This window comes from Parus major, chromosome 4, assembly GCF_001522545.3.
Source record: "Parus major isolate Abel chromosome 4, Parus_major1.1, whole genome shotgun sequence".
Lineage (NCBI taxonomy): Eukaryota > Metazoa > Chordata > Aves > Passeriformes > Paridae > Parus > Parus major.
The window spans coordinates 16,094,394-16,111,680 of NC_031771.1; the positions used below are offsets into that span (position 1 = coordinate 16,094,394).

At 40.9% G+C, this 17,287-nt stretch overlaps 1 protein-coding gene across 5 annotated transcripts in view; it reads right to left on the reverse strand.

Annotated features, from left to right (window-relative positions):
* Positions 1-17,287, reverse strand: part of FAM13A (family with sequence similarity 13 member A) — a 152,497-nt gene that overhangs the window by 61,778 nt on the left and 73,432 nt on the right. For all 5 annotated transcript variants that reach the window (XM_015623916.2, XM_015623914.2, XM_015623913.2 and 2 more), the window contains one exon: positions 11,207-11,379. In XM_015623916.2, the coding sequence (XP_015479402.1) occupies positions 11,207-11,379 (173 nt within the window). The remainder of the gene's footprint in view (positions 1-11,206; positions 11,380-17,287) is intronic.

Genomic DNA, 17,287 nt, shown 5'->3' on the forward strand with positions numbered 1-17,287 from the left:
GTACCACCAACTATAGAAACAGAGGATGAGGAAAAACCCTCTCTCAGGACAGGCACAGCATCCTCTCCACTGACTGTATTCTCCCTAGTGTATTTGTAAACATTTCAGGAAAATAGACAGCAAGTAACAATAAAAATTATAAAGTCCCTTGAAATACCAACACATGCCACCACACTTCAGCACCTACACCAAGGCAACACCTGTGTTCAAACTATTTGATTTGTAAATTTCTTACTGAGTTTCAACAAAGGAAGAAAAATACTGGCTGTAACTAAATATGAATAATCACTTTCCTCCATCAAAGTTTAAAGAACAACTGCATGTTTGGAAAGGAAGCCTCCTGTCAATCATCATTACAGAAGTGCTTTCTTCTCTTTCTTTCCTTTTCATACTTTGCTGCACACCAAGTAATTTTCTCAGCATATAAAGCAACAAGAGAAGAGGATGTGTGAGCAGCAAAGAGAGGATACAAGATATGTGATCTAAATAATGGATTTAATGAGGATATGGTTGTGTTTGCCTCCTGAAAAGCAGTTATCCCTTGCTTCACTGCACAGTCATACACAAATCAGATACTATTCAAAATTTGTTAAAAAAAATACGAGGAAAGACAATCTTGTCCAGTCTGACAAAATCTGAGGGCTTTTAGGATGCTACTCAATACCATCAGTTTATTCCTACAATGTTTACTAAGTTATGCAATATTTTCCCTCTGGCAGAAACATGAAATGCAAAGGAAAGATACTGCCAGACTGAAAATTACAGAATGTACTTTTCAAAATATGACCAATACAAAATTAAAAATTCCATTATTTATGTACACGTACTTAGATTAATACACACATTTTCCTCTTTAAAGTATCTGTGCATATGAACATCTGCCATTATAAATGATAAACACCCTAGAAAATCTCCTGCAAGCCAGAAGACTTGTGTGCACATATGAAATAAGCAAGCCATATGTAAATAGAAATTGTATTTGGAAACTGTGGCCCTTCAAGTCCAAACAAAGCAAAACAGACAATTAAAAAGACCTTCTCCAAAAGGGTACAAAGAGGAAGAAAGACCAGCTAATACATTAAAAACACAATTTAGTGAAAGAGCAATCCTCAGAAAGGTGGATCATCATGTTGATGGTGTATTATGTGACATGGATGTCAAAAAGGTGTCTTATGTCTGTATTTCCTACTGGGTTGGTTGCTACAAAAGACTTTGATCAGTACAGGAACTCCCATTCCCAAGCAAATTGTGAAAACTGAAGAGTGCTGAGATGACCCATGAAGGGCACACAAAAACTAAACCCACACATTTTAGTGCTTTTCAAAGAAAATCATCAATGCATGCAGGAAACATTAATACTTGACCTAGTACTCACAAACTGACAAAGACTAAATGGTTGGAAGTCCAAGATAGGCAAATCGTGCCTAGAAATTACGACATTCTAAAGTGGTGAGAATAATTAACTACTGATGTAATTAATCAATAACTATAGTGAATTTTTAATGTCCTCATAAAGTACAGTTGCCTCTGTTTAGGAACACCAAGCCTTATGTAAACTGTCTAGATGGAATTTTCTCAGTTTTCTTATTTATTTTCATAACTGATACTCCTCCTGTCCAAAAGAGAAGCAGGTTGCTCTCAGCTGACTTCATTTTACCCCTTTTATTTTTTGCACTGGCATAGAAATACAAGCCTTGATGGCATATCTGTGGAGGATATACTGTTTTTTGCACAGTTGCTTTTCTGTTCCTTCCTGCAACTTAAGAGGCCAAATTACCTTTTAAACCTTTTAAGCTAGTTACAATCTGTTAAGCAGGAAACATATTCCAGAACTGTTCTTTAAACTTGCAGGGACAGGAGAAAAGTATGGACCAAACTGAAAGCTTCTCAGAGCTTCAGGTTCTCAGCACTCCTGAGCTCATCCAACAGAAAAGCACAAAAGTTCATTTCCCATTGCAAGGGACACGGCATGCTCCCAGGAGACCTGGATTTGCTGCTGTGGCTTCCCTTCATTAAACAGCAGTGTCCTTCGCAAGCACTGCCACACCCGCCTGTCCGCTGCTTTAACTTGTTCCAAAGGACTCTCACCCCATGGGATAGCCCAGAAATTATTTCTTGGCCTCCATCCTGGAGAAGGGGGAGGACTGGGAGTAGGTTCCTATAGGGTTTCTTGGGAAAGCAACAAGTAATGAATGGTTGTGCCAGCTAATCTGCTGTGGGAACAGGGTAAAGCACGCTGAGTGACAAGGTCACTAGGTTCTTCATTTCCACCAGTTAGTTCAAGTGCCAGAGCATGGGAGAGCAAGCAAACAAGCAGGAGTGCACAAATTATTTTCAAAGAAGGCTTTCTCAAAAGCTCTGCTAATCTAATGAAATTCCTAAATTTTAGCGTTCAATGAAATTTCTCCCACTCCTCTAAATTCTTATTTCTTTAAAACACTAAATTGTTATTTCTACAAAACTGTTTGCACAAAGGCTTTTTAAAAATCCAGCTGTTTCAGATCAATGAAAATGTCGTTGAAAACAATGAAGAACAAGCATTCATTTGTTAGCAAAAAGGTTTTAAAAAAATTTTAAAGGAATCTCTGGTGCTCCCTCCATGATTTATATTACCTACAAAAATGTCACTGCTTTTATACTTTCCCATCTTCCAAAAATGCCTTTCCAATCCTCTACAAAATTACTATCCTTTGAAGTCCATACCTCTGCACCCTTAATGTTCCCTGCTTCCTAAAGCACCTTCAAGTGACATGCTTGTAGTTCACACGAAAAACAAGGATATGGGAAAGGGCTGGGGAAAGCAGAGGAACAGGCCACACCATTCACGTTTGTTGCATGTGGCTTTTTACTCCACTGAAAGATAAACTGCTGTCTGTGCTGGCAAAGGCGGCAGTCTGGCAGAGTCACCCTCCAGAAAAAACCCTCCAGGAATAGCTCCTCTCCTCCAGCTGATGAAGTGACTGAAAGGAGTCCTCCCCTTGCTCCAGTGCCTCTGTGGCCGGCCAGGCTCCTGGGAGAGCTGGTGGGAAAAAGATGACTCGGCAGGAGAGATTGACTCTGGCTGGGAGGCACTAAAACAAGAGTGAGCTGGGTGAGACTAAATCCAGCTCTCTGCCTAGAGCTCCAAGATGCATCTGCCACAGAAGCAAGGGAGATCCTGCTAAAAGGCAACTCTGACCAGATCCATTAAAACCTGACGGCATTTGAGCAGAACACAGCCCTCTCGGGTCAGCCCTGGGGCTTCTTCCTGCGCCCAGCTGTGTGTACAGCAAGAAACAACAAATGGTTGTTTGTGCACAGCCAGATACAGTGATACTGGGCTTAATCAGCACAGCTCACTGCCGTGCCCCTCATTTGCAACATCAGCTTTGAGCCCAGCTGCTCTGTGCGTGTCCAGGCTGCACAAACACATTCTGTCCCACTGCAGGACATTCCTGTCAGGAGTGGCACAAGTGGATTCTGCAGGAAAATAAGCTCATCATACAAGTTCATTATCAGCAACATTCAGAACAACATGGGTAAGGTCTGAAAGTTTTCAACTTCCCTACCACCTCTCAGAGTCTTGGGAAAAAAACATATTTTTCTACTCTAGTAGCATACATCCAGCAAAAGATAAGAAGATTCTAGAGGAAAGTTTTTTCGATGCTGCTTAATAGCCCTATTAGAACAGTGGTCATTTGAATATTTTTTTTCCAATTTGACACTTTCTGAAGTTTTAGGATGGGTTTTTTGGAAGGAAACGTCTATAAATTTTATAAAATATAGTGTTAGTAGTGCTCTCTATCATTTTACAGTGGCTAGATAGTTCTTAACAGTTTTATTGTTCTGCATTATGGTTATTAGATATTAATCCCTCCCTACGTGACTCAAACTTTCTGAATGCACAGAGCTTGAGACAGTGAAAGGACCTGAGGACCTAGTGGTGGAATCTTTGTTTCCAGGAGTCATGTCAAAGCCTTAACAACTGGAAGGAACCAAGCAGCTTTAGTTTTCCTTTGCAACTACCTAGTGGTCTCTCTTTGCAGGCACCCCTTGCATAAACACACTATTTCAGCAGGTGCATAATGAAAAGAAAAGCTTTGGTACAGGAACAGAATTATCTTCATATTTCCTAACTGCAAGCCTCTCCGGCCGGGTGGAAGGCGCTGAGCCAATGTGAGAAGTGCAATTTGTAGATAAGCAGTCAGCTTGGGATCATACTCCTCACAACAGAAAAAATGAGAGGAAATCTCTCATGGCCACTGACCGTGAAAGAGAAGGATTTTACAACACTGAAACAGCTCGGAGCCAAACCAATGCAAGCAAAGTGACAGGAGCAGTGAGTGACAACTCTGCTGTGCCACACTCAGCCTCTTCTTATTAGACAGCCAGCTGACCACTTTGAATAAAAATATACATGTGTGTCACAGGAAGTCACAGCTGAACCCAGCAGCCTACGCTGCAACGTGCTGAACACAACGTCCAAACGCACAGCTCTCCCAGCTGAACCGGGAAATTGCAGCAGCAAACAAACCTGACTGAGAACCCGGTGACCTCTCCCTGCTGATCTTCCTGTGGGGACTGCCTGCAGGACACAGCCCCAGGTCCCCTCTGGAGAGCCACAGGGGAAGGAATACCTCACAGCCTCAGGTGGTAGAAAACTGCTGGCTCTGCAAAGCTAACGGAAACAAAGCGCTCTGTGCTGAACCTCCCCATCTGAACAATGGATCAGGCACTTCAGCAGACAGCCCAAGGAAGTTACACGAGAGAGGGAACTACTTACTTGAAGTAAAAATAAGTTAAGTCACAGTGCAGCAGCTTTGCTTCTTCCCTTCTTGCTTGAAACATGGCTTAGTGATGGGTGTCTTGGTTTATATACACATGAATATTAAAAGCACAAAGTTTTCCAAGGCTAGCCTAAACTCATTATTATTGTGTTCTCCAATAAGAGGTCACATATCCTTTTTTTAAAAATTACTTAAAAATCATACAGATACTTGTCCTTTATTTCCTCAGCAAATCTATTATGTGACCCAGTTGGTATCAGAAAGCCATCAGCTTCATGAGATGTAGGGACTTCCTCCTCACAGCAAAAGCAGATTACAAAATAAAGAATCCTTCTAGCTGAGAGAGCAATGCCTGAGGTACAGAAAGGGAGCAATTTTTTCCCAGCTTTGTTACTCAATTCATGTGAATTTATTCTCTTTCTGATTTCTAAGGCTGCTGGATGCTGGATGATGTCCCAGGAAACAGGAAAAGCTAATATACTTGGCTCATGGACCGAAAGAAGAACTTATGTTTCCATATGCACATTATGACAATAAAAGTGCGTATGTGCCTTCTACCTTGAATAGTCACCAGATCTTTGTTTCATATATGATTCTTCTTGCTTACAAGATGAACCTCCTCTCTGTGGCACAGGTCAGGGCATCAGAATCAAAATATTCTCCATCCCACAAGCCATAATTTGTCCCCATGTAAATCTTGCAAAAAGAGATGAAATTGCTAGAATTATAAAGGAAAGTTAGATCAGTGAGATGGACAAAGCCTAATTTAAAGGAGTAACCTGTGCAGGGTGGAAGAGAAAGGTCAGATGCTTGGAAAAACACACTGAAATCCACCCAGGTGACTTGCATGGAAAAAATCTACATAATTACATGTGCCTGTAACTGTTATTACATCAAGACTATAGACAGGGGAGCAGAACCCAGGAAGAGCTCAGACCACACCCTGATTTACCATTCCCAGTCACCTGCCTTGGACAGACACAGGAATCACATGTTTTTGTGGCTGTGTTTTTAGAAAACTAAATGCTTTTCTTAACAACTCATTATGTAAGGCAGCTCCCGCTGCCAGCATCCCACAATGCAAGAAAGAAAAGAACTGATTGCATAGGAGGGTGGAGACAAATGTACTTGCGAAGTTAAATGAGTCAGCTTGGAAAAAGTAACTCAACCTAAAGAGAGAAAGTGGCAAAAAGTAACAACACTTTACATAAAATGTTCTCTCTGAGGGCTCCGAACAGGACCTGCCAGAGGCTGTTGAAGGCTGAATAATGCAGAGGGCAACTGTGCTTACCACCTCCCTACCAACGCTCCAGACCTTTACCCCTTTCCTGAATCATCTTCTTGAAGAATCTATGGCTGTTGGAGGACAGCCCTGCCTGCTGCCTGGCTGCAATCCCTTATGTAAACCTGGCAGCAAGGCTCCTCAGTGGTAAGGCAAATTAATACTTTTGATGGGGACTGAATGTACTGGCATGACAGACTTCAAAAACAAAAAAAACCCAAACCTAAACAAAAATAGTCAGCTAAGCAAACAACACTAGCCCCCCTGTTTGATTTGTTCTGGCAAGAACAGGCCAATTCTTATCACATGCCAGAGAATAATGATAAGTTTTGGCTTGCCTTGGTTTTGAACCGCAGCTGCTAAGAGGAAAGCCAACATAGGCAAAGTAAGCACAAACTTCTCAGTGTACAAATATATGTATGTTTTCATACCTCAATAACTAGCAGTGAAAATACACAGTGTCATTAAGAAGAAGGCACAGCAGGGTACAATAACCAACCCTTTATTTTAGGGATGCTACCACAGTACTAGGCATGTGGTCTCTTTATTTTCAGGACACAGGCCAGATATAAGGATTTTTGTGAACAAAAGGTTGATGTAAACAAACCTTCTATTTGAGAACATGCACGTGTCAGAAAGCCAGCACAGCATATCTGTGCTGGCAAATCTCACTGCAGCTGTGATGGCAGTCACAAACAGGAATTTGTGATCTCTGGCACACATGGCTACAAAATACAGAAGACTGGTTTACTGAACAACTGCTGTGGTTGCTCTTAAGCTGTGGCTCTGAGGAGCTGCACAGTGCTTTTCATAAAGACTGACTCCCATACATGGCACCCATTCCCCAGCTCCCAATCACTACTAGGCAAGGATGGGTACTCAGCTGCACTCCTTTGATATTTCCATGCACAGAGCCTAACAGTACCACAAACAGCAGGATGCTCTCCTGCTGAGGGATCACTCTTCAAAACAGTCCCAGGGGTGCAAAGAGATGCTGCTCCAGCAAGTGCTAGAATAGACAAGTACAACAGCAAAACATATTTCAGCGCCCTTTCCAGGAGAAAAGATCCAACATAGTGTCAACCAAAGTCTGCAGACAGCAAGCACCTCTGAGCCAGTATCAGGAAAGACATTTATGCTCATCATCCTCAATCCCCTGCTTCACATGTTGACTGCAAGAAGCATTTTCCTACCTTCCTGAAGGCTCTCTCTTCTCTTTGCTTGTATACAAAGTTTAGCATGAAAGGCAAGAGAATTGCTCGCAAGAGGCCCTCCTACCTTTGTGTCCATGTAAATCTCAATATATCTCCCATTGAAGTAAAAGCCATTTGAATCTACTATTTGAAGCAGTTATTTGAAGTTTCAGTACTTCTAAACATACTCAAAATCATGCCAATTCCTTCTGCAATTATGTATGAACCAGAGCTTTGAGCAGACTTTCCCTCCAGACAGAGAAAGAAAGAGGGACCCAAACAGGGACTCAGCCTCCCAGAACTCCACTCCAGATCCCTTTCACAGAAGGTTTGGTAAGGCCCCAGGGTGGCCCATTCCCTCCAGCCCACTCTCCAGCCAAAAGCTGTTGCCTCCTCCAGCTCCTGAGTCTGCGGTGTGTGTCTTGTGGCTCTCATCCAGGTAAAGACAAAGGATGTGTGCGGTTCCCAGCCTCTGGAGGTTTGGCTGCCCTAAGTTCTGCACGGGAGCTCTTGCAAAAATGATACGAGACGTATAGAAGTAAGTAAAAGGTTGTACATTGCCTAAAAACTTTAATCTTTTTTTTCAGAGGACCAGTCCCTCCTCTCCTCCCCCTTCCCTACTTTCTTTCTTTCTCTCTTCCTTTCTCCACCGTTTTTGGATTTACTCAAGAGCTGCAAAGTATGCTTTTCTGCTACTGCATAATTAGCAGTTTGCCTTGAAATACAGCTATAATAATGAGGCAATTTTCAAAACAACACATACATTATGTGCTACTGGGGACTGCAGCTACATAGTTAATCCATCTATTTTGTTCAGAAAAAAAGAACATAACTTTACATATAACATTTTCTTAAGATAACTGCTGTGAACAGAAGGTGATACAGATTTTACGCTCGGCGGTGTTTTGACTGCAACTGATATATTGCATATTTCAGATGACAGCAACACCTACAAAAAACTCCTGCAATGAGGAATATCATACCTGTAAGGAGGCATAATATGACTTTCAATATTTTTTAAAATGTTAAGTCATTATAGAAGACATAGTCACAACTTAGCTTAAAAACAAGTTTATAGTTTATTATAAATTTTATAATACAAATTAATATAATAAACTATTATTAGATAGTTTATAGATTAGTTTATAAACAATACAACTATTGTAAACAACAGTTGCTACTTAATATGTGGATCTTCATTTTAAGGACAACCGTATGAAGATACATATTAAGAGGCATTTTAAGTAGTATTAAAAATCACCAATCAACTGGAAGTCTCCTAGTTTCTCCCTGGAGGCTCTAGTGTCAAATGAAACTGCTGGAAAATTTATTAAAGATTGTAATCCTTGCTGGAGGGAGCCTTAGGGGCTTAGTGTGTGGTTATTTCTTGACTGTTACACTGGTGAAGCTGTTAAAGGTGGAATTCTGCATCTACTGTCCTATGTAGCCCTTCATCCTCTTCTAATCCACCCGTATCACGGTATCTGAGAGTGGAAAGGGAACAAACCAGAGGCGTTTTCATGAAACAGCAAATGATTATCACTCCCAAGAACAACCTTTATTCTTTTTTAACAAAGATCATATCATAGCTGAGCAGATACAGTAGTTTCACTAAAATTTATCTGGTAATTACAAATAATTAATGATAACATTTATTTTAGAACTGTAAGTACCTTGTGCCTTGTGACACAAAACCCCCCAACAAGAATAGCAGTGTGTTTGCAAAGCACTTTGTAATCTAGGTCAGATGCCAGAGTCCTGCTGGAAAAGATGAAAACTCCTAATAATAGCCTTACACTGAAATAGCACCAGGTAATACCTCATTGTGGGCTTAAATTACATGGGAGTGGCACAAGGCTGCCAAAAAACCATGTTTAAAATGACTCCTGATATATCAGAGCACTACAGTGATGCCAGGGAATCAAGTTTTGTGCCTGTTGCACAGACAGGTGTCCCCCAAGCATGTTAAGTCTGCTAGATACCTCTCTCTGCTCTTCCCCTGGTCTGGGGCCTTCTCTCCATCCCATCCTACCCAACAACCTGAAGCTGGGAAGAAAACAGCAAACACTACCTACTCCTCTTCAGCAGCAGCAGTAGATCACTGACAAAACAGTACCAGAAGCAAATGGCAGCAGAGATATTCAACGCAATTAGGTAAGTATGTACAGGAATGTGACAGGACAGAAAACTAGAGCATTCTTCAACAAAATGGGATTTCAAGAGTATTAATTTCTACACTTAATTAATTTCCCAGATAAAATCAGAGATGCAGACATCTTTCAACCCAAGGCCTGAGCATGAAGATCAGGCTTCTGCCTAGTTACAAACACATTTCATTTGGTACTTAAGGTCCTGTGCCAGCACTGTCCCAGCTGTCCCCTACTTCAACAGTACTCTTCTAAGCAATTACACATTGACAGGAAAGCAGGATTCCCTACAGCAAATAACTACATTGTTTGGGGACTGCTCTCCCAAAAGAAAGGCAGTTTGTTGGGGTACTTCATGAAGTACATCAGTTACACGCACCTTCCCAGACACGAGACCTGGCAGTTCTTGATTTCAACCCTTGGGCACTTCATTTCCCTTTACACCTTGGAACACACAGCAGAGTACAGGCACACTCTCTGCCAGGCTCCAGCATATCAACACAGAAGGCTGGAACTTCCACCACAGCCCCACCTGCCTGGCCCTGTCTAGCTGCTAGAACTGTGTTGCCTTCTCCAATTTGCCAGCTGACCTGCTCTGATCATCGATTTCTAACTCATCTCAGTCAAAAGCAGCTGGATTAATGAAGCCATGTAAACAAACTTGATGTGTTTTGGCTGCAGAATTTTTTTGGGAAGCTTGGGAAGAGTGAAGCACACAGCTAACATAGCTAAAAGTTAAAGAGCATGTGTGCCTGCCAAGGGCTAGAAACCAAATTCAACATCTATGCTTCACCACCACTACTATGAATCAACATCTGGTGTTAGTGCATAATTCGCTGACTTGTCTCGTAAACTGAGTGCTGTCTGTCTGCACTGGTGCTGAGAATAGCACACACCTCCTGCTTACACAGAGAAGTCGCTCAGTTACGTGTCTGGCAGCACTGCCTCTGCTTTGTGCTCCTGGTTGGTATGCTGGGACACTGCAGTGTTCTCTTCCATGACACATGAATAGCGCTATTTCCCACATCAGACAAATTCCAAATTTCGGTAGCACACTGCAATTTCCCACAGTAACCTGAATCCCTCATGTGCTGCACTTGACACAAGAGGGGAGCAAACAGCAGACTCAATTCAATATCCTGAGAATAATGAAAAGGTTCAACCTGATGTGCAGGGAAGGATTTACAAGAAAGCAAAATGCCCATCAATTGATCACTTAACAGATTGCTGGACAATCTTCCAGCAACCAAAACTCAAAATTCTCTTTTAGATAGATACTTTTGTAGATACTTTAAACTGATAGACTCTCATAGATAAATTCAGAAAGATACTTGTACAGATACTCTACACATACTCTTCTATTCTTGTCTGAGTGGAGCAGTACTATCAGTAGCACTATTCTTGGCAGAAAGAGAAAACCCTTCAAAAGCCCCTTCCTTTTTGAATTTAAGAGTAAGAATAAAGCCAACTGTCTGTTAAGAATTAAACTGGGCAGATGAAATACACTTGATTATTCAAATGAGACACGTTTTGGTTGCATCTTGTGCTCGGTGTAATTTCCGTGTAATTGCCTGAATGCAGATCAGACCTGTCCACCTGCACTCCTTAACCAAGTAGGCTACCTTCATATGCTTGAAATTTTATGTTGGAAAGGCAAACCAAAGCACACAGCTGGCTTTGGAGTGTATGCATTCAACAGGAAAACGCACATTAATTTATCTTACACCCCAGTATCCTGTGTAAGTGTTCAAAGTGCCCAGAACCAGAGGTGCAGGTACAAAACAAAGAAAGAGACAAAGACAAAAAAAGAACACTAACCTGGAGAAAAACACATCATTGTTAATGAAGGAGATTTCATCTGCTAAGTCCATCTCCTTTCCACATGAACCACTGTCTGTTAATTGGAGGCTGACTTGAGATATTCCATCTGACTGGCCTGGTTGTGGCAATAGGCACATTTGGCTGGATTGTTCCGTTGGGAGTTCCGTCATCTACAGAAGCAAGGAGAGAGGAAATTGAAATGTGAAAGGAAGAGAGGCCAGAAGAACCCTTTCAGGTAATCTGTAACTGAAAGACATTCTGTACCAGTGTACAAACAGCAAGGGTGACAAGGTGCAAAACAATACTACAAAACACATATAAATCAAACAGTCAGCTTGATAAAGAGAAATAAAATATTTTTCTTTAAAGAAAAATAAAGGCATGTCTATTGAAAGAGCAGGGGCAAGAAAAAAAATTAAGAAAGATAAATGAAATAAATACTTATTTCCTGTATCACAGCAGACAGACTAAAAAAGTTTGCAATGAATTTGCTTCTTGACACTGCTGGAGAAACAGATGCTAACAGCAATTATTATAGCCTTCTCAACCCTCTTCTCACCCTTTTTAATGACAACTGATACCATCACGTGCCCTAAGAATGCTTAGGAGAGAAGAGCAAGTTTGGAGGTCTGCCCCTCATTTTAACAGCAAACACTGAACCTAACCTTTGTGATTATGTACAGTTTTCTCTTGTGTTCCCTTCTGGTTTTAGCCTTTGCCAGGATCCTACAGCTGGGAGTTTCGTAACTTTGTTACACATTGATTAAAATTGATTGAGAAGTACTTCTATTTTAGGTATGGTGACATAATCCTTCCCTTGGTTTTGAATTATGAGAATTTGCCAGTAACTGTTCCTTAACCACCTTCCCCAAACCAATCTTGATTTTATACTACTCCAGTAGTGGTCTCTAATCAGACAGAAAAACATGAGTTTATATAGTCTCTCATTTTAAAGAAGTCACACTCATGTGTTTGATAATTTTTGCTACTTTTCTCTTACTATGAAGTCCTTTCTAAAATGTAGTCAGAACTGCATGTGGCATTATATATGAAGGCAGATTTAGTGGTGTCTTCTCATGAAAATCTAACTTTTTATTGTTTTCATGATTACGTAATTTGGAACTCATCAGTACACACATTTATATAATCTGTGGACATAGTTAGCACATAATGATGGAAACTCAATAATCAGTTTTTCACCCAATAAAGAGTAAATTAGAGGCATTCTGAAAGTCCTTGTAGCCAGCTTTTAGTTTTTCCTACCTTGAATACTTTCCTATTAGGAGTACATTGAGTATTTTCTAGGTCATTATGGAAGCAGTTAAATAGCACAGATTCCAATGAAGATCCTTAAGGGACTTAGCAGAAAACCATTCTCCACCAATAAACCAATCATATCTTTTTACTGTTTTCTAGTTATTAATCCATAAAAAGTCTTTCCTTCTGATCACAAGCTATCTTAGCTTCTTTAGAAACCATTGACAATCCCATGAAAACCAAAAATTCAAGTGTACCATATGACTATACCTATGCACATGTTCACAGGCTTTCTGCAACAGTTTTTTCTCTAAAGAAATAATGCTTGTACCTCCTAATGACTTTAATTATCCATTTGTTTCTCAGTTCTGCTGCCTGCTGTAGTTACAAATCTGCTGGACAGTAAATCAAAATTTCTGAACTCCTTTTCATACCCAGCTTACCCTAAAGGTTTTTTGTAAAATTTATTTATGTTTCTAGTACTTCATTCCACTCACAGCTGCTTTAAAATGTTTTGTGAGTGTTGAAAAGTTTCATGGGACAGAAGGCTGCTTCTTACTGAGCTTTGTAGGGAACAAAATGATAAAATATGTATCAGTGCAAAGAGAAATCAGAGAGAGATATTGAGAAAGCTTCCCAGTTTCAGCCTCTGGACTGCTTCCTCTGAGTAAGATTCTGACTTGGCTGACATCAATGGGCATTTTACCTGAAGCCAGGATCTCATCTTTGGACCACTGCTGGTCCAGCAGCACTCTGTTAGCCCATCACCTGCAGTGGTCCCTGGCTGTTGGCACCAGGGGAACTGGGCACATGGGCAGCAGGCAGTGCCTCTCAGCTGGTACAAAACAGCAGCTGTGCTGTGATTTCAAAGGGTAAAACTGTGTCTGTGGGGAGGAGGGAAGACTGGGAGCTACACAATGGCAATGTTACAGGAGAGAATCACAACAGGAGGCAGCAGGGCCTGGGGTCTGGAGGCACTGAAGAAGAGACCAGAACCCAACTGGCAACAAACTCCTTTCAAGTACATGTAGAGAGCAATAACGTCACCCCTCAAACTCTTCTCCAGGCTAAACAAGCTCAGCTCAAGAACATACGGCCTTCTGCATACTGAGATGCCTGATGTGGTGTGGCATCTGTCAAAGCAGCATTTTGTCCCTGGCAAAATCTAACCACTAAACAAACACACATCTATAAATCTTTGTAAATACATACAAAGCTTCGCTTTGTAAGATGACACCAACAAATCCAAGGACAAGCCTAGAGAGTAGGCTTTGGCTGAAAAAAAAAAAATTTGATTTTTGTTTCCTCAAAGTTTTTTCTCTGGTGAAGATTAACCTCATATTAACCTCATATTGCATTTGACGAAGATCAGACCCAGACTGAAGCAGGTATCTTGTGGGCTGTTACAGCATTGCTTAAGTCTGTGGCCACTGAAAGCATGGACTCTGCTGACATCTGCTATTCTATAATTTAAAGTACACCTTCATTCTCAGCCAAATACAAACAAAATAGCATCAGGTGCTACTGACAATCAAAAGGACAAGAAAGGACAATAAAACCACCAAAAACCAGAAAACTACAAGGAAATATTAAAATGTACATCCTGCATTTGGCTGTCAAGAGTTTTGTTGTTTCAAAGTTCAGATGCAAGGAACTATGTTTGCAGTTGTAACAGAAATTAGTCAGTTTTATGACCAGTATAAACATGCACCATAATGGGTGTTGAAGAAAGTGCAAGAAAACCTTTCACCTGGAGGCACAAGCTGACCAGTCAAGTGACATCATCCCACACAATTCCACCATCAAGATTCTTCATAACTGACTAGCTGCATCATAGGGATGTTTTGTCTCCCTGTGAGTTGTCAGAACCTCCTGGGTTCAAAGACCAAAGATGAATATTTTAAAGATCTGATGTGGTATGGTGACTAATCTTTCTCTGTTCTTGAAGAACAGGAGTTCCTCCAGATGAGTCTGGAGAGCTCTGAGCATACAAGTCAACATGGTTTAAGGACAGATCCTTAGTAAAGATCATCCTGCTTTTCTGAGTATCTCACTCATGTTCTCAAGTAGGAAAATGAAAAATTTCCAATACCTCAAGCTATTCATGAATGTGTCCAAATAATTGGACAATTCATACCCATTTGAGTTAAGTAATTATGAAATCTAAATGCAGATCTTCTGGAAGAAATTAGGCATGAGTTTATATTTAATATCATCATTGAAAGGATAATAAAGTTATTTCTATAAGGCAATCCTCAAAAAACTCACCAGGTATTTAAAACATACACAGCACATTCTTTTGTTTAAAGGTGTACAAACATAGTACTCTTCCAGCAATGAGAAACCTCCCTCAAAAATTTGCCTAATACACAAATGGAATTCTTACAGTTGTCCACCAAAGCAAAGAAGTCTGTATTACTTTTTGAAAGGCTCCATACTTTGTCACCCTAGTGCTTTTTCAACTTACAAGTTGTCTATATCAGTACAAATATCCCACGGAACAGAAAAAGATATGTTTCTTTGGACAAACACAGGCATGGCCAAGCAATGCATGGAAATTTGGATGCTGTCTTCTTTTTCACTCTAATCTCAATTTGGATAGCCATCAGCACAAAGCTTTAAGGTCCATCTATCCACTCATTAGCATTACCTCTGCTTCATGAAGGACTGAGAAAGGGAAAACATTAGCCAGCTGTAACTCATGCCTGACAGCTAATCAGCCTGCTTCAACCAGTTCTGCCCAGTCAAATGACCAGGGAATGAATGAGCCACCTGCCAAAGTCACCCACACTTGGTATCTGGCCACTGAAACCTCTTGAACAAAATACATTCCACCCACTCCTTTCATACATAGAGCTTGCAGCTCTCTACCAAAGTTAATGGTAATGACAATTATATCAGGCCTTGTTTGGAGACACAGGTTTTGTCAGAGGGTTTAGGTCATCCTGAATTGCCCCAGAGAATGTGTGGAAATTCCTGCTGAGACAGCAAATCCCTTCAAGTCATTCAATGAACAGATCAAGTATTTATGCTGTACTAGTGTTGTTCTCCAAAACTTCATACTGCAGGCAGTTCTCACATAACACCAGCTCCACCATCACTTCATCGCAGTAAAGGACTTCTGGGATGAATCTGGATAGCATAAATCTACTGCAGCTGTGAGTAGCAGATATATTTCAGGTCCAAAGGCCTTCCAAAGGCAGAGATAAATCTGCACTGAGATTCTTCAATTACATTTATCTCACAGTTCTTACATTATTCTCTCACTTTCTACTCCTATGCTCCTGCTGAAGGTGTGATTATGTTACTGGCCATGGCACAGAATTTCTGTGTGTGAGGAAACAAGTGCCAAAGTCATGGTTTGAATGTCAGAGAGGCTGTGGAACAACATAACCCAAACAAACCTGAATTAATCTGCCATTTTCCCCCATAACAGTAGAGCTAAAGGCAAGGGAAGAACTGCAGATGTTATCTGCTGGACTTTGCAAGGCCTTTGACACAGCCTCTACCACATCCTCCTCCAAATTGCAGAGACATAGATTTGATGGATACACTGTTCAGTGGATGAGGATTGGCTGGGTGGTTGCATCCAGGGAGAAGTGGTCCAGGGCTCAATGTCCCAGTCCAGACTGGTGACAAGTGGTGTCCCTCAGTACAGTTGTCTTTGGTAGGGCTGCTGTCTTTCTTACAATGGGCTTATGCCCAAATGCTTCCCCAAAACATAGATTCTATTCAGAAAATAATGAAATGTAAAAATGCCACTAAAACCCACCGTGATTCATCACTTGACCTACCACCTACAATATTGATTTTAAAACCACATAGGCATATTACAGTTGTGAAGTTCTTCTCAAATTAAAGATGCCTCATCATCTCAAATTACTGACACTGGGAGACAAAGATCAATAGCTCTGTAATTGTTCCAAGTTTAGCAGGGTCAACACATACTTGAAAAATAATTCAGTTACCAACTCTCTTCCACACTCAAAACCAAACCTGAAGTCCTTCCTTGATTAACTGTCTTACTGAAGCTATAAAGTCACGATAAATGTGGTCATCTTTACAATACGTGCAGATACAATTGCCAAATTTGGATTTCTCTTACTCTCCTTGTATTTTTAGGCATTGGATGACTAAAACACCTCCTCTGCACTCTGCTCTTCTCAGATATCAAAGTTATAAGTTTTATGAAACTCTAAAGTGTATGAATCTTTAAAGTTCACTGAAATTCTGATGTTTTATGCAAATTCACATATCTTAATGAGAACAAGACTCTTTGAAATCAAAGAGATGAGTACTATCATCATTTAAACTACATCCCAGTCTTGCTTGTCCAACTTAATTTCCTTTTATGACATGGTAACCCATCTAGATGATCAAGGGAATCTTTTGGATTTTGGTAAAGCTTTCAATACTGTCTCTCACAGTATCTTGGACAAAATGTCCAGCACTCAGCTGGATAAACACATCATGGAATGGGTGAGCAACTAGCTCATGAGTTGGGCACAAAGGGTTAAAGAGACTACAGGGTGACATCAGACTGGTGACTGGTCACAGGTGACATTCCACAGGGCCCAATCTTAGGCTCTTGCTCTTCAACATCTTCATGAATTACTTAGTACACAGGACTTTAAGGGACACTAAATAAGTTCATGGAGGACACTACATTGGGAGGAGTTATTCACTTCCCCTGCAGAGATACCTCAACAAATCAGAGGCCTAGGCAACCACCAACCTGTGAAGTTCAATCAGGGAAAGTGCCACATTCCACACCTGGGGTGGGGCAGTTCTGGATGTATGGAGAGAGTGAGGAATGAGATG